General features: G+C 46.1%; 1 protein-coding gene across 3 annotated transcripts in view; it reads right to left on the bottom strand.

Moving 5' to 3' along the window:
- Positions 1–209: 209 nt before the first annotated feature.
- Positions 210–18,268, bottom strand: part of ntn3 (netrin 3) — a 73,827-nt gene continuing 55,768 nt past the window's right edge. For all 3 annotated transcript variants that reach the window (XM_062964450.1, XM_062964451.1, XM_062964449.1), the window contains exons 4-7: positions 13,860–14,009; positions 12,510–12,563; positions 5,094–5,168; positions 210–1,954 (exon numbers count right to left, since the gene is read on the bottom strand). In XM_062964450.1, the coding sequence (XP_062820520.1) occupies positions 1,626–1,954; positions 5,094–5,168; positions 12,510–12,563; positions 13,860–14,009 (608 nt within the window). In that variant the 3' untranslated portion in view covers positions 210–1,625. The remainder of the gene's footprint in view (positions 1,955–5,093; positions 5,169–12,509; positions 12,564–13,859; positions 14,010–18,268) is intronic.

An 18,268-nucleotide genomic window follows, 5' to 3' on the forward strand; every position in this document is an offset into this window, starting at 1 on the left:
ATAGTGTGATGCTTGTGGGTCACCACCACGTGAGGAACTGGATTAAGGGGTCGTGGCATTAGGAAGGCTGAGAACCACTTGACTAAGTGGTCACCTTGCAATAAAACACCAAAATCTCATGAACAATCAGCAGCCGTTTTTGGAAACCTCTTCCATCTCCTGGTCACACACGGAACCCAGACACAGACGGGCACGAGAGAGTCCTGTCACACCTTAGAGGCTAACCGATTTATTGTGGCATTAAGTGTATAAGGATTAGAGTCCGACTGCGTCCGGTGGCAAACACAGACCCATACGCCATACTCGGAAGGACAGAGAGAGAGAGGAAGAAACCCGTCAACCGTGGAGGCCAAGGGCCCAGAAAGGCAGACTCAAGCCCACTGTTGGCAATACATCTTTTAACCCATGAAATTGCCTGCCATAGATGTGGGAGAAATGCCAGGAGAGAATGCTTCTGGAACATGGCCAAACAGCCCAGAAATGCCTGCTACAAATGTGGGTGAAAGGTCAGGAGAGAATGCTTCTGGAATACGGCCATACAGCTTGAAAATGCCTGCTACATATGTGGGTGAAACGTCAGGAGAGAATGCTTCTGGAACATGGCCAAACAGCCCAGAAATGCCTGCCACAGATGTGGGTGAAATGTCAGGAAATAATGCCTCTGGAACATGGCCAAACAGCCTGGAAATGCCTACCATAGATATGGGTGAAACGTCAGGAGATAATGCTTCTGGAACATGGCCAGACAGCCTGGAAATGCCTGCCATAGATGTGAACAAAACGTCAGGAAATAATGCTTCTGGAACATGGCCAAACAGCCTGGAAATGCCTACAATAGATATGGGCGAAACGTCAGGAGAGAATGCTTCTGGAACATGGCCAAACAGCCTGGAAATGCCTGCCATAGATATGGGCGAAACGTCAGGAGAGAATGCTTCTGGAACGTGGCCCTACAGCACAGAAAACTCACAGCAACCCTGTGTTTCCGGCCATGAAAGCCTTGGACAGCACACGGAACCTGAACTACCTTTTCCTCTCTTTACGTGACGACCTTTTGTCGATGACCCTCTGGACAGAGCTTGGATGTCCCTGCCAGCATGACCCCCTCGGAGGTGAACTTCACAAAAGTAACTTTTCAAAGCTCTGCCATTGGGATTCCAAGTCCAAGAAGAAGTCAGCCAAGCTCTGTCTCTGGAATCCTGGAAGCCGGTTGCTGAAAAGCGTCACGTTGCCAGGCTCGGCCTCTGGGATTTGGCAGAACCAGAGAAGCAGAAGAGAACAAGGCTAGATCTTAGGAAGGGAGAGGCTGGGTCGCCGTCTTCCAAGCAACGCCTTCCGTTAACTGGCCCGCGCAGGTGTCTCCTTCACTTTGCTCCTTGTCAAAGGTTTGTCGTTATTGTGCTACTCTTAATAATAAACAACACTTTGAAAAAGACCCACGCTCTCGTGCACACATCCTCCCAGCCCACACACGCGTACAAAGGAACCGTTGAAAATATACACTATACACAGGTGAGTCCATCCGCTCACGCGGCCCGTCTCGGTACAGAGTCTCTTGGAAAAGTCTGCGGTCAATGGGCCAAGAGCGGCGGGGGGCAGGCGTGGCGGACGTGGGCCCCGGCCCATCACGGCTTCAAGCACTTGCCCTTCTTCTCCCGCCGCTGCAGTTTCCGCAGGCGGCGCGTCCACGCATCGCGCCACTGGATGACCAGGCTGTTCTTGTCGGCCATGAGTCCCGGTCGGTCGGCGGGGTTCTCGCTGATGCCCATGACCAAGTACTTCCTGCTGATCTGGATCTTGGGGCACTTGCACGCCAAGTCTTTCATGTGGATCCACAAGAAGTTGTCTCCCCGCTTCACCCGCTCATCCCGGACCTTGTAGACGGAAAGGATGTTGACGGTGAACTTGGCCCAGCTGGCCACGGTCTCCATGTCTAGGACGTTGACTTGGACCACTAAAGGGACAGGGAGACACAAGAGGAAAGATGGGTGTACATGGAATCAAGGAACAAACACATACATACATACATACATACATACATACATACACAGCACTTTCGTCAGTTCCCAGAGGAGAAACTGTTCTCTGAAACGTACTCATCGAGTCCAATGCTCTGCTCAGAGCTGGATCTCCAGCTGAAGCAGCATTTCTCAACCTGGGGGCCGGGGCCCCTGGAGGGGTCACAAAGGGGTGTCAGAGGGGTCGCCATAGACCATTGGAAAACACATAGTAATTCACTGTGCTCTCTGGAAATAAGTGATAGACATCTGCCGTAAATCACTGTCAATTCCTCCCAAATGCTTCCAATCTATATATATAAAAGAGTGATGGCATCAGGGCAGCGGACAAAACAACAAAACTACAGGCCCCCCAACCTCGAAATTTGACAACACAACGCATCATTCACGGCTCTAGGTTGATACAACAAAAAGAAAAGAAAAAGAAAGTCCTAATTACAGGGAGAGGAATAATAGTTTTTATCCAATTGCTGCCAGTTTGAAGGCTAAGCTCCACCCACTTGGTCTCCTAGCAACCTACTCAGCCCAGGGGACAGGCAGTTAGGCCTCACTTAGGCCTCTTCCACAGATTATCAGATTTTAACTGGATTATATGGCAGTGTAGACTCCAGGCCCTTCCACACAGCTATATAACCCATTTAGAATCTTATATTATCTGCTTTGAACTGGATTATCTTGACTCCACACTGCCATATAATCCACTTCAGTGTGCATACTAAACATAAAGACAACCATACAACAGACATTCAATACCACCACTACCTCAACAATTTCTCACCAGCACCACCAGACAACGCCACAGCAACGCGTGGCCGGGCACAGCTCGTGCTCCCTAAAATGCAGTGAGAGTGGAAGAAGAGAGCCATGGAGATAAATAGCAAAGATAATAGGCTTCTTGTTGAAGAAGAATCACCCAATTTGTTGTATCCAGAACAGGATAATAGAGTTGAAAGATATAGATATGTGTATTAATGAAATCAAAATAACTCTCTTGTCTGCACTTGTGTGTCTTCCCTTCCAGGGGCCTCAACGGCGCCCCTAGTGACTTGGCGCCATCGCAATTGCTTACTTCGCCCATAGCTTCAGCCGCCCCTGTTCCCAGAAGACAGAGATCAATGTCTCTCATGGGACGTTTCTAGAGTGTCGTAAGTGAAGTGAAGACATCTCCCACACGTTCCCCATCCTTGCCACGCCACACACGCCTCCTCCCCCCTTCCGTCCCCACATCCCGCAGCAGCTCCAGCAACCGTCCATCTCACTTCATTCTCCAAAGCTAAGAAAACACTGTGTGCCTCCTTCTCCCTTTCTCAGCCCCACTTCCAGACCCTCTCTGTCTGCCAAATATGTTAAAAGGGATGTTTTCTCTCTCGCTCTTTCTCTCTTTTGCAAGGTGTGCAGCCCTGAATGGGGCAGAGTGTGTGTGAAAGTGGGTCTCAGGACATCCTGACGGCAGGGCTGTTAATCACCCTGACAGAAGCACATTCACTCTTTGGAGCGGAGGGAGGATCCCCGAAGCCACCGAGGTCCGTGATTGATCTTCCACAGGAAGCCCTTGGCTTCGGCAGAAAAGATGTTTTTGGCAAGGTGGAAATTAAGGAACGGAGGAGAGAGAGAGAAGGGGCGGCAACGGCGCAGAGAGAAAGGCACCCTTCGGCAAAGCCACGGCGGCCTTCCCAGGCTGTCCTGCCCAGAGAGCATTCAACAGATTTTGCAGATTTTGCAAAGGTTCCATGTAAGGCAAACATTATCAAGCCGTGAGAAAGTCATCATGCGGCAAGAATGGAACAGCGGCTGAGTCCAGAAATAGGGAAGAGAGCCGCCAATGATTTGTTGTTGTTGTTTATTCGTTCAGTCGATTCCGCCTCTTGGTGACCCCCTGGACCATCCCAGGCCAGAGCTCCCTGTTGGCAGTCGTGGTCACCCACAGCTCCTTCAAGGCCAAGCCAGTCCCTTCAAGGATCCCATCATCCACCCACCTTGCCCTTGCTCGGCCCCTCTTCCTGTTTCCTTCCCTTTCCCGAGCATCATTCTCTTCTCCATTCTTTCCTGTCTCCTCATGATGTGGCCAAAGTCCATCCTCTTTGACTCTCATCTCCTTCCCTCCAGTGAGCAGCCACTGGGCATTTTTTCCTGGAGGATGGACTGGTTGGATCTGCTGGGAATCATCCCGGACTACTCAAGTCTAGATGTAGTTAGACAGATGATAGAGTTAGATTGAGGGAATCCTTTCCCTGTTTCCAAAGCATGCCTAGACAGGCTTTACTGTGTTTCACTCTATCCTGTTTACGTCACATCCCTTACTTTGAAGTTAGTAGAAATGTGAATCTCTATGAACACTAACTTCTTATTGGTCACAATGTCTTTTATGGACCATGAGGTTGGAACCATTTTGGTTCATTCTTCTCCCTTTGTTCTTCTAGCTAACAAGAAGCATCTCGCCATTCCTCCTGGCAAGATGTAACTATTTAGATGTTTGTTATTTTTCCTTTCTTATTTTTTCCTTAGAAACCAGTCTAGAGTAGATTAGATAGCTCCTAAGCCTTTCTATCTACAATGGAGTTCTTTTTACCTGAATAAATACTTTTTGAACTTTTATTGAGACTCTGAGGTCCACTGCAATCCTAAATGGTCAAAGGCTTCTCTTTGCTCGCCCCGTGTAAGTAACTGCTGCATTTGAAAGCTTTGCTTTTGCTACTCTGATGATTTTTGGTGGAATCACCCCCAGAGAGGGTTAAATTGAGTCTAACCGCTCAGAGATGACCACAACAGGATCTTCTTGCGGTCCAAGGCACTCTCAGCATTTTCCTCCAATGCCGCCTCTCTATGACTTCCCCTCCATCATGTCTTGATCCTTGGCCTTCCTCAGGTCTCCTCTCTCTCAGCCTTCTCTTCTGCAGGCTAAACATGCGCAGCTCATTCAGCCACTCCTCATAGGGATTCTTATTCTCCAGACCCTTGATCAATTTGTTGTTTATTCGTTCAGTCGTTTCCGACTCTTGGTGACCTCATGGACCATCCCAGACCAGAGCTCCCTATCGGCCATGGCCAGTTCACGACTTCTTACCATAATCTTACCGTAATCTTTCTTGCAATACTTCTTCATGTTGATTTTGTAGTTGCCCTTGGCTGGCTTGCAGTAGGAGTCGCAGTCTGCAGAACAGAAAGAAAACGAAATTAGAAGACAAATACAAGCCGAGGGAGAGCAAAGCTACCAATACCTTGCTGGCTCTGTTTTCTTCTGCAGGGACATTTGTTGATCTGCAGGTTAGTTCCCATGGGAATCCTCCTTATCACTCAGCTCTTCACTCGATTCCTTATCTGCTGTGGCTACTTCTGACTCCCCTGAATGCCCTTGAGGCCCTGCACTTTCCAAGCCAATTTTCTCACAGAGAGAACCATCATTTCCCAGACTTGAGGGCCCATCACTTTGTGCCACAGGAAAGCTCACAATCCTCTCTAACCTACCAGTTAAACCATCATCCTCTGGTGACTGATCCACCTCACACAATCTCACCAGGACAGCTCAGGAGTCTATTGTCACCGCTTATCGAATGCAGTTCCGACCAAACAATCGAAAGTCTCCTCTTCCATCATTGCCCTGCCATGGTTGCTATTTACTAAATCCATGATCCGGTTTTACTTGATGTTTGCTTGATTCCGGGGTGGTTGGTGCACAATGCACACCACTTGTTCTGAGCGGCTATCTTTCTGGCCTAGTCCAGCAGCAAATCGCTTATGAAGGTGTGGGGGCTCAATTAGCATTTCGTCCTATCTCTTGTGGGGCAACCACAGAAAAAGAAGACAAGGAGTACAATGGGTTTAGTGGTCCTGACGTAAACACCTGACTTTCCAAAGGCTCCGTCTGTGTCTGACCGAAGCCGGCTCTCCTCCTTCCTTGGCCGCCGCCCAAGGCCCCCTCTCCCATTCCCACACAAACTTTATGGGAGCAATAAAAGGGAGGCCGAGCGGGGCTTCTCCCTCTCTGCTTTGGCTGCTCCCGGCCACCTTCCTTTGAACATCTCAATTTGCCTCTTGCCAAAGTTTCCACTCGGGCTGTCTGTTCCCTTCCACTACGAAACCCCCGCCACCCCTTCTCTCTCTTTTCTTCCTCTCTCTCGGGCTCTCTGTCCAGCTTGGCAACGGCCGGACCCACCTCCCCACGGATGGGGCTCCCTGTCAATGGAAAACGCTGCTTGCCAGAAGCTTTGGAGAAAGAGTGCTCGGAAGGGGGAGGAAGGAGCAAGATATAGACAACCATCTTCCACGATGCCAACTTCAGGGAAGAATCCCAGAAAGGAACACAAACCCAGCCGGGACGCAACCGCTCTTGCCTTTCCGGCTTTTACGCCGCCGGCTCCAAATTTGTCATCGCAAAGAATAGCCCAACATGGAGCTAATTCGGCCCCAAAGGGGAGTGAGGGGAGCAACAGCGCACAGGTTGCCCCTTCCCACCTTAGCCCGGCCTGCGCAGCAACGGAGGAGCTGGAGGGACACCACGTGCTTTGCGTTCAGGCCCATGCGGATGCCTCGTGCGGTTCTGTGCAGCGGCAGCGTGGTGACAATATGTTTTGAACCATTCTCCTATAGCTAAGAGCTTCTTCAGCTTTTTCCACTTGTGACCCTTTTCCGCCCAAAATATTTATGTGTGACCCTGGATATATATGAAAAGTAATGCCTCCACCTTCGTAACTCCTCAACAGATGGCAGTCCTGGAATACGGCAGGTCCTGGCTTGTTCAGTAGACTCTCCTCTACAGTTCCCTTTGGCGGGAAAACTTAGTATTGAATGGTTGTGTTGTTAAAGTGCGAAGTCTGGAACCCTGCGCAGTAGACTCTTCTCTACAGTTCCCTTTGGCGGGAAGCCTTAGCATTGAACGACTGTGTTGTTAAAGTGCGAAGTAGGGAACCCTGCGCAGTAGACATTTCTCTACAGTTTGTTCCATTTGGCGGGAAGCTTTAGCATTGAACGGTTGTGTTGTTAAAGTGCGAAGTCAGGAACCCTCCGCAGTAGACTCTCCTCTATAGTTTGTTCTATTTGGCAGGAAGCTTTAGCATTGAACGGTCGTCTTGTTAAAATGCGAAGTCTGGAACTCTGCGCAGTAGACTCTCCGCTACAGTTTGTTCCATTTGGTGGGAAGCCTTAGCATTGAACGGTTGTGTTGTTAACATGCGAAGTATGGAACCCTGCACAGACAGTCGGTCAATGCGACTTAAGCAACGTGCAGTCACTGAATTCTTGACCGCATAAGGTGTCACCTCAAAGGAGATGCATCAGAGAATGCAAGCTGTTTATGGGAATTGTGTTGATGTGCGTCCTGTGCATCATTGGGCGAGTAAGTTTAAAGATGTTGAGGTGGGAACATCTGACTTGCGTGACAAACAAAGAATTGGACGTCCTGTGACAGTAACCACCAAGTTTCACAAGCAAAAGGTGGACACTGATTAAGGACGATCATCATATCACTCAGAGAGAAATTTCAAGCATAATTGGCATTTCACAAGAACCTGTGGGTCACATTATGGCTTTGCTTGGCTATCAGAAGATCTGCGCACGACGGGTCCTGTGAGACGCCGGTTGTGGAAACAGAGTGTTGACTTCTTCCGTGACGGCTTCAGGAAACTTGTTCATCGTTGGCAGAAATGTATCCAATTGTCTGGTGATGATGTGGAAAAGTGAATAGTGGTCGTTAAAGAGCACATTCTAAGGATTATTTCTGTGTTCGATTTATTAAAACATTCTCATCCAAACCAAAGTAACGAAGGTGGAGGCATTACTTTTCATTCAACCCTCATATAAGTCTTGAGGAAACCTCTGGCATAAACTTACGGTAACGCTGACATTTTTTGCTTTATCTCAGAGACAACCGAAATAAAGCAATGAAAAATCGGCTGGCTATCTGGGTGTCTTTGGCTCGGAATCCGCCTCACTCCCCTTTCTCTGCGAAACGAGACTAAGCAGCCAGCTCGGTAATTCCAAATATAGTCAGCCGTTCTCTGAAAATTTTTAGTCATAGCAAATGGAGACTCAACAAAACATAACCTCATCCTTGCAGTGCGCAGCGCTCCTTCCTCGCACTCTTTACTAGGCTTTATTTATGCTTCGCGCCTTCTGCCGTCTGGATCCGGCGCTGGCGGCCCAGAACCGAAGGGCGCCGCGAACCCATCAACTCATTCATCAGGGACTTGGCAGCGACCAATCGGGCCGCTTCCCAAGCCGGGCCATGAATCTCGGCTGTGCCAAGAGGAGTTCTTCCCAGCAAATGCCTCTTGGCATCATGGGCGGGATGAACCGTGCGCCGTAAATCTTCCCATTCCCCTGCTCATTGTCGAAGGCTGATTTCACAGGCAGATCAACCTATTGTCCGCTCACAATGCAGCCAGTTGTACAAGGCCGGAGGAAGAGGAAACGACCGCCAAAAACAGGACAAATGGGAAGCAGATCTCGGCCGTTTTTGCATACCATCAGACAAGCAACACCCAGAGTTCTATGCACTAGACATGTCCAAAAAATCGTTTTGAATCGTATATCGGAATTATTTTGGATTGTTCTCACTTTTTGATACGCATTCCGAGAAACTGTCTCACAGCGCAACCAGCAATGTAATTCGAACCATTGTTGGCCCATTCTCTAATTGTCTCTTAATGTTTCGTTAATTTTTTTCCCCCCAAAATTTTTTAAATATATTTTTAAAAATATTTTTTAATTTTTTTTTTGTTTCTGCAACCTACCTAGAATGGGAGCTTAGCGCAGCCTAACATGGCTGCCGCTCCCCGGCCCATCAGAAGCTTCCACGATGGACGCAAAGGTGGGGGCTAGGGTTGATGAGGATAGCTCAAGAAATGAGGGCGGGAGAGCCCTGTAAAGTCCCCCCCCCCCCCGGTTCCTTTTTTTTTGGTGATTGAGCATGCGCGTCCGCCATTTTAGAAACATTTAGAATCATTACGAATTTTCAGAAATATCCGAAATTTTTGGGTGAAAAAATCAGAAATACTTTCTATATCGAAGCGCCAGCGCCCCCTACTTTAGAAACGAGAATTGAAACATTTTTTTCATTGATCGGACATGCCTACTATGCACAAATTCTTACCCTCTGAATTTCCAGTAATTATTACTTTCAGGGTTTAAATTGCTCTTGATATTGTTTTCTGGTGTTTTATGTGGCTATAATGTTTTAATTTTGCTGATTTGTTTTTTAGTCCATGTTGATCAGGCTTGTCCCCATGTGAGCCACCCCGAGTCCCTCCGGGGAGATGGAGGCGGGATACCAAAAATAAAGTACAGTAGAGTCTCACTTACCCAACATAAACGGGCCAGCAAAATGTTGGATAAGCAAATATGTTCGATAATAAGGAGGCATTAAGGAAAAGCCTATTAAACATCAAATTAGGTTATGATTTTACAAATGAAGCACCAAAACATCATGTTAGACAACAAATCTGGCAGAAAAAGTAGTTCAGTACGCAGTAATGCTATGTAGTAATTACTGTATTTATGAATTTGGCACCAAAATATCACGATATATTGAAAACATTGACTACAAAAATGTGTTGGATAATCCAGAACATTTGATTAGTGAGTGTTGGATAAGTGAGACTCTACTGTAGTTATTATTGATACAAAGACACAGTATGGCACAGCAAACGAGATGTATATGCTGGATTTCGTATCACAAAATCACAAGTCAAACACTTCCCAAGTGTCTAGGACTGTGTGATGTATTATTATTATTATTATTATTATTATTATTATTATTATTATTATTATTTTATTATGACACAGCAAACAAGATAGACATGCTGGATTTCGTATCACAAAACCACAAGTCGAACACAAGTCGAACACTTCCCAAGTGTCTAGGACTGTGTGATGTATTTTCGGATGATGCTTGCAGATCCCAGTCGGGTGGCCTTTTGCAGTTGACTGATCACGATTTTGTCAATGTCTGTTGTTTCCAAATGCCATCTGAGATCTTTTGGCACGGCACCCAGTGTGCCTATCACCACTGGGACCACCTGCACTGGTTTCTGCGGGTCTTTGCAGTTCAATCTTGAGGTCCTGATAGTGGCTGAGTTTTTCCTGTTGTTTTTCGTCAATGCGACTGTCACCTGGTATGGCGACATCAACAATCCAAAAACAAGAAAACTCATGGCCATTATCATTCACTTCATCCTCGCAGTGATATTGACCGGCTATATCTGCCTAGAAGATCTGTTGGCAGAGGACTCTTACAAGTAAAACAAGCAGCCAAAGAAGAAGAAGAACATGCCCTGGCAGAATATATAAAGGAAAGTGAAGAACTTGCTTTGATTGAAGTCACAAATCAGAAACTCCTCAAAGCACAGACGACAAAAAACCAGTACAAGAAAACAGCACTACAAACTAGAGCTGACAGCTGGCACAACAAAATATTGCAAGGACAGTTCCTTGACAAAATTGAAGGAAAAGTAGGTATTATTATTATTATTATTATTATTATTATTATATGCTAATGTATATACAGAAAGTCCCTGAGTTACAAAAATCTGACTTACAAATGATTCATAGTTAATATATATAGCAATATAGCAATATAGAAGCAGCCGTGTGCGGCTCTTCTGATGCCTCGTTGGGTCGGTCCCTCCAGACTTTCCTTTTTAGGAAGACTTTTATGGCCTGTTTAGTGAAGCTGTCCTTTGGGCGATCCTTCATGCTCTTGTTTTATCTTGTCTTTGGTAGCAGTTTCATTGCTCTGTTTATTTAGTTTGTATGTATTTTATCTTATTTGATTGCAATAGGCCTTTGGCTGGGTATCAGAGGACAAGTGCAATTAGTAACAACGAAGGAGAAGTTAAAGGCACAGAAGCCCAAATAAGTGTGTCTACAGATCTGGAACACTTTGAGAAATAAGCCCTAGAAACAGCACCAAAAAATCCCACAATAGGGTTCAAACATGTGGATGACACCTTTATCATTTGGAGCCACGGAGAAGAAGAACTCATCAGGCTACTGGACCACCTCAACAGCATCCACTCACACATCCAATTCATCATTTGGAGCCATGGAGAAGAAGAACTCAACAGGCTCATGGACCACCTCAACGGCATCCACTCACACATCCAATTCATCATTTGGAGCCTTGGAGAAGAAGAACTCAACAGGCTCATGGACCACCTCAACGGCATCCACTCACACATCCAATTCATCATTTGGAGCCTTGGAGAAGAAGAACTCAACAGGCTCATGGACCACCTCAACGGCATCCACTCACACATCCAATTCATCATTTGGAGCCTTGGAGAAGAAGAACTCAACAGGCTCATGGACCACCTCAACGGCATCCACTCACACATCCAATTCATCATTTGGAGCCTTGGAGAAGAAGAACTCAACAAGCTCCTGGACCACCTCAACAGCATCCACTCACACATCCAATTCATCAATTCATCATTTCGAGCCATGAGAACTCAACAGGCTCCTTGACCACCTCAACAGCATCCACTCACACATCCAATTCATCATTTGGAACCATGGAGAAGAAGAACTCAACAAGCTCCTGGACCACCTCAACAGCATCCATATCTAGTCCACCATTTGGAGCCATGGAGAAGAAGAACTCAACAAGCTCCTGGACCACCTCAACAGCATCCACATCCAGTTCACCATTTGGAGCTACGGAGAAGAAGAACTCAACAAACTCCTGGACCACCTCAACAGCATCCACTCACACATCCAATATCAGGACCTCAAGATTGAACTGCAAAGACTCCGGCAGAAACTAGTACAGGAGGTCCCGGTGGTGATGGGCACACTGGGTGCCGTGCCAAAAGATCTCAGCTGGCATAGAATCATAGAATCATAGAATAGTAGAGTTGGAAGAGACCTCAAGGGCCATCTAGTCCAACCCCCCGCTAAGAAGCAGGAAATCGCATTCAAAGCACCCCCGACAGATGGCCATCCAGCCTCTGCTTAAAAGCCTCCAAAGAAGGAGCCTCCACCACGGCCCCGGGGAGAGAGTTCCACTGCCGAACAGCCCTCACAGTGAGGAAGTTCTTCCTGATGTTCAGGTGGAATCTCCTTTCCTGTAGTTTGAAGCCATTGTTCCAAATGAAGCCATTTGGAAACAATAGACATTGATCTGCCAACTGCAAAAGGCCACCCGACTGGGATCTGCACGCATCATCCGAAAATACATCACACAGTCCTAGACACTTGGAAAGTGTTCAACTTGTGATTTTGTGATACGAAATCCAGCATGTCTATCTTGTTTGCTGTGTTATAAAATAAAATAATAATAATAGAATACTAACAACTATTATTATTATACACTGCAAAAAAGCAAACTAGAGGGAAGCAGACGTATCACTGCATTGAGTTTTTGTGGATGCGGTCTTTGGAAGTTCTGCACAGGAAGCAGAATGAGGAGAACGGTAGAAGTCCTCTTAAAGGTCCACCGGTCAGAAACAAGCCAGGGCAGGGATGCCACCTTGACTTCCCGGGACAGCCACGGCTCACCTGTTGGTTCTTCTGTGCTGACGACCACCGAGGTTGGGTTGATGGCCGGGATCTCTGGAAGAGAAAGACGGGTTTTCTTAGCTGGCTTAAGGATCTACATCTACTTCCCTGCCTTTCTACACTTCTCACAGACACAAGGACAGTTTCTGACCTCCTTTGTTATGAAGTTTGAAGAGTTTAAGGGTTGACTTGTTGGATTAATATGCACTCTGGCAATAACAATACATAATACAGGCTGTGGCACAGCTGGTTAGCAGCCAGCTGCAATAAATCACTACTGACTGAAAAGTCATTAGTTCGAAGCCTTGGTCGGATTGAGCTCCCGACCGCTAATAGCCTAGCTCGCTGCCCACCTAAGCAACTTGGAAAACAGTTGCATCTGTTGAGTAGAATATTCTAGGTACAGGGCCGGGCTGTGGTGCAGGCTGGTTAGCAGCCAGCTGCAACAAATCACTCTGACCAAGAGGTCATGAGTTCGAGGCCAGCCTGGTGCTTGCGTCTGTCTCTGTCTCTGTTCTATGTTATGGCACTGAATGTTTGCCTTATATGTGTAATGTGATCCGCCCTTTGGAGTGAGAAGGGCGGAATAGAAATACTGTAAATAATAATAATAATAATAATAATAATAATAATAATAATAATAATAATAATAATAATAATGATGATGTGGGGAGGCTAATGTAACTTAATTTACGACACCATAAAATAATAATAATAATAATAATAATAATAATAATAATAATAATAATAACAACAACAACAACTTTATTTTTATACCCCGCCCCATCTCCCCGAAGGGACTCGGGGCGGCTTACATGGGGCCTAGCCCGATAAAACAATCAAATATCAATGATACAACAATAAAACAATTATACCAATAAAACCTCAATTATCAGTAAAACAATCGATAAAATCGACATGAAGCATGCAATATTAAAACAGAAGGCTAATTCATAAAACCCAGTACAGAATGTGCCGGAATGGGGAAGGTATTTCACGGTTGAAATGGACAATACAGTGCAAAATAACATTGGCAACACCTCAAGAATGGGGCTAATATAAAATGGGCAGATAGATCAGTCCAACAACAAATTAAGCGTCAAAGGCCTTTTGGAAGAGCCAGGTTTTTAAGCTCCTTCGGAAGGAGAGGAGGGTAGGGGCCTGCCTGATCTAGCATGAGGAATGAGGAAATACTCCATCAAGGACTTGGTGTCACAAGTGGATGTTGAAGCGACAGTTGTTAGCCGCCCCGAGTCCCCTTCAGGGTGGAAAAAGGCGGGGTATAAATGGGGTAAATAAGTAAATAATAAAGGCATGCGTAAATAATAAACGCCTCCCCGCTTTACTCACTGATGCAGGGAGCCACTGGCGAGCGGCTCTGTTGATAGCCTTTGGCACAGCGGTTGCAGGTCAGTCCCGTCACGCCGTCTTTGCAAGGGCACTGGCCGGTCGTCTGGTTGCAGGTCTTCCCGGCGGCACCGACCGGGTGGCAGTCGCAGGCTAAACAGAGGGTGCGGAAGGAGGCAGAGGGGGGGAGAAAGGCCGTCAGCTGCAAACACACATACACTGTAATTCACAACATAATTCTACACCATAATTCACAATCCATGCTAATGGGAAGCAAGCACTCTTTGAGATACCAAAAAAAAATGCCTAGAATAAAAGTGTTGTGGATTCTGTTCCTTGATAGGGCAACTAACAGTTTATATTGTGACTAATGGTTGTCATAACTACTCTGATCATACAATGGGCTTTCAAGACCATTGTCTTGACAGAGACAGAGAGTTTCATCTATGCTGACGATTGTGCCATCACAGCCCAAGCAGGAAGCTTTGAAATGGCTGAACAGAAGCTCTACGTGCTCTTACTGCCTATTACAGTTCGAAAACAGGCAAATGTGAGTAGATCAATAAATACCGCTCCGGCAGGAAGGTAATGGCGCTCCATGCAGTCATGTCAGTGGCCACATGACCTTGGAGGTGTCTACGGACAACGCCGGCTCTTTGGCTTAGAAATGGAGATGAGCACCAACCCCCAGAATGTGAGTAGATCAATAGGTACTGCTCCTATTGGCGGGAAGGTAACAGCGTTCCATGCAGTCATGCCAGTGGCCACATGACCTTGGAGGTGTCTACGGACAACGCCGGCTCTTTGGCTTAGAAATTGAGATGAGCACCAACCCCCAGAGTGCAAGTAGATCAATAGGTACCGCTCCGGCAGGAAGGTAACAGCGTTCCATGCAGTCATGCCTATGGTCACATGACCTTGGAGGTGTCTACAGACAATGCCGGCTCTTTGGCAGCTTAGAAATTGAGATGAGCACCAACCCCCAGAGTGTGAGTAGATCAATAGGTACGGCTCTGGTGGGAAGGTAACGGCACTCCATGCAGTCATGCCAGTGGCCACATGACCTTGGAGGTGTCTACAGACAATGCCGGCTCTTTGGCAGCTTAGAAATTGAGATGAGCACCAACCCCCAGAGTGTGAGTAGATCAATAGGTACGGCTCTGGTGGGAAGGTAACGGCACTCCATGCAGTCCTGCCAGTGGCCACATGACCTTGGAGGTGTCTACGGACAACGCCGGCTCTTTGGCGGCTTAGAAATGGAGATGAGCACCAACCCCCAGAGTCCGACATACGGTATATCTGCTTTCTCTGGCAAGGCAGTGCGTGGACGACACATTTTGGTTTTTCCTTATGTCACATACAGAACATAGTGGTTTGCAACGCGACAGGACTAAATGCCACGCTTGGATGACGTGACCCCCACCCCACGTGGGACCAGGTCCTTGGCATTGTTGGCAATCGGAACGGATAAAGAGCGCACCCAAAGGAGGAGGGTTCTGCGACACTCCTCCGGCACCGGTCCATCCCAAAGGCCGGTTGTCGCTCTGTGAGGAAGGGGAGCATCGGCGAGGGAGCCCCTTCCCCGGATTCCCAGCATCAAAGCGTGTTGTGACTGAACGAAAGCCCGGCGTCATGCGCGGCCTCTGCCACCCGCTGCCATGTGTTATCACAGCTGAGCCCCAAATACTCTCATCAGAAACACGTCCGTTTCCAATCCGGGCCCAGATCTGATAAGGCGGCTGCATCTGCTCCCCATTAAGCGCCGTGTGCGCCGTGCCCGCCGGTGGGTGCGCAGGGACTTCTGCTGGGTCCCATCTGGAGAAAATTAGGGGGAAGATAACATCTCTGTGGGGGGATCTGTGCCTGTGCCTGTGTTTGTTTGGCTTGGGAATCCTGTCTGACTGTGACACAGATGGAAGGCATGATACTTCCCCGCACTCCCATGGGATGCTCACCACACTTGCTGGATTCTTTCAGCCACAAAAGACCCCTGCCAAAGGAACCCTAACCCTAACCCTATGGATTTCTCGGCTTTGGGATCAATTCCCAAGGGATCCAGAGGGTCCTTTCTTGGGGCTGCCAGGCTCCTCCAAACAGGGAAAGCCGGACGGGAAAGAGGAATGTGCGCCGTGGCCAAAACACAGAACGTGGACCTTCCAGCCAAAAACAACACCTCTGCCTGCAATGGCTGCATGTGAGAATAATAATAATAATAATAATAATAATAATAATAATAATAATAATAATAATAAGCACACAAAGATACTGTGGGACTTCCAAATCCAGACTGACAAAGTTCTGGAACACAACACACCAGACATCACAGTTGTGGAAAGGAAAAAGGTTTGGATCATTGATGTTGCCATCCCAGGTGACAGTCGCATTGACGAAAAACAACAGGAAAAACTCAGCCGCTATCAGGACCTCAAGACTGAACTGCAAAGGCTCTGGCAGAAACCAGTGCAGGTGGTCCCGGTGGTGATGGGCACACTGGGTGCCGTGCCAAAAGATCTCAGCCAGCATTTGGAAACAATAGACATTGACAAAATTACAATCTGCCAACTGCAAAAGGCCACCCTGCTGGGATCTGCACGCATCATCCGAAAATACATCACACAGTCCTAGACACTTGGGAAGTGTTCGACTTGTGGTTTTGCGAAACGAAATCCAGCATATCTATCTTGTTTGCTGTGCCATGCAACGTCGTTGTGTTGATAATAATAATAATAATAATAATAATAATAATAATAATAATAATAATACATCACACAGTCCTAGACACTTGGGAAGTGTTCGACTTGTGCTTTTGTGAAACGAAATCCAGCATGTCTATCTTGTTTGCTGTGTCATAATAATAATAATAATAATAATAATAATAATAATAATAATAATAATAATACATCACACAGTCCTAGACACTTGGGAAGTGTTCGACTTGTGATTTTGTGATATGAAATCCAGCATATCTATCTTGTTTGCTGTGTCATAATAAAATAATAATAATAATAATAATAATAATAATAATAATAATAATAATAATAATACATCACACAGTCCTAGACACTTGGGAAGTGTTCGACTTGTGCTTTTGTGAAACGAAATCCAGCATGTCTATCTTGTTTGCTGTGTCATAATAAAATAATAATAATAATAATAATAATAATAATAATAATACATCACACAGTCCTAGACACTTGGGAAGTGTTCGACTTGTGATTTTGTGATATGAAATCCAGCATATACATCTCGTTTGCTGTGTCATAATAAAATAATAATAATAATAATAATAATAATAATAATAATAATAATAATAATAATTTTATTTTTATATCCCGCCTCTATCTCCCCAAAGAGGACTCAGGGCGGCTTCCATGGGGCCAAGCCCGAATATAAAACAATAGCAATATAAAACATAACAATAGACAAAAGACGTGCACAATTATAAAAATTTAAACATTAGCCAATAAAAACAAATGACAAGAACTAATAAAAACTTGGATTAAAAGGGAGAGGTTGTAAAAGTAGACTGTGTAAGGTGCACTATATAAATATTGTAAACACGAGGTGACTGATAAAGTGCTGCAAGTTCTTGGAAGTGCAAATTGGGATGGGAGTAGTAGACCCTGCTGTGTCTGTATCAAGAAGCTGAACAGAATAGCATAGCATAGAGTAGAATAGAATAGAATAACTTGGGTTGCTGTGAGTTTTCTGGACTGCCTGGCATTCTCTCCTGACGTTTCGCCCACATCTATAGCAAGCATCCTCAGAGGTTGTGAGGTTTGATGGAAAACAGGCAAGTGAGGTTTATATTTCTGAACTTTGGGTTGCTGTGAGTTTTCTGGGCTGTATGGCTACATTCCAGAAGCATTCTCTCCCGACGTTTCGCCCACATCTATGGCAGGCATCCTCAGAGGTTGTGAGGTCTGTTGCAAATTAAGCAAGTGAAGCTTATATATCTGTGGAATAATGTCCAGGGTGAGAGAAAGAAAGGACTCTTGTCTGTTGGAGGCAAGTGTGAATGTTTAATTGGCCACCTTGATTAGCATTGAATGGCCTTGCGGCTTCAAAGCCTGGCTTTGAAGCCTAGGCAGGATCCTAGTTATGGTTTTTGATGTTTAGGATGTAGCAGTATTATTCTAGAAAAAGTATTTTTAATCTTTTTTTTAAAAAAGATCAAGGTCTGAACTGGTGGTGCCATAAGCTGGCACACAACAACAACAACAACAACAACAATAACAACAACAGCAGCAGAGTGGCCCAAAACCTAGAGCCAGATATAATTTCCCGGAAAATTTCCGATTGGAAAATTTCTCAACGCCTTCAACTAACTCGGGAGTTGATTTCTCATGTTTGACATATTTAGTAAACAAGACTTTTTTTAAAACGGGAGGAAAAAAGGACACCATGTTAAT

This window comes from Anolis carolinensis, unplaced genomic scaffold (assembly GCF_035594765.1).
Source record: "Anolis carolinensis isolate JA03-04 unplaced genomic scaffold, rAnoCar3.1.pri scaffold_13, whole genome shotgun sequence".
In the NCBI taxonomy this organism is placed as follows: Eukaryota; Metazoa; Chordata; class Lepidosauria; order Squamata; family Dactyloidae; genus Anolis; species Anolis carolinensis.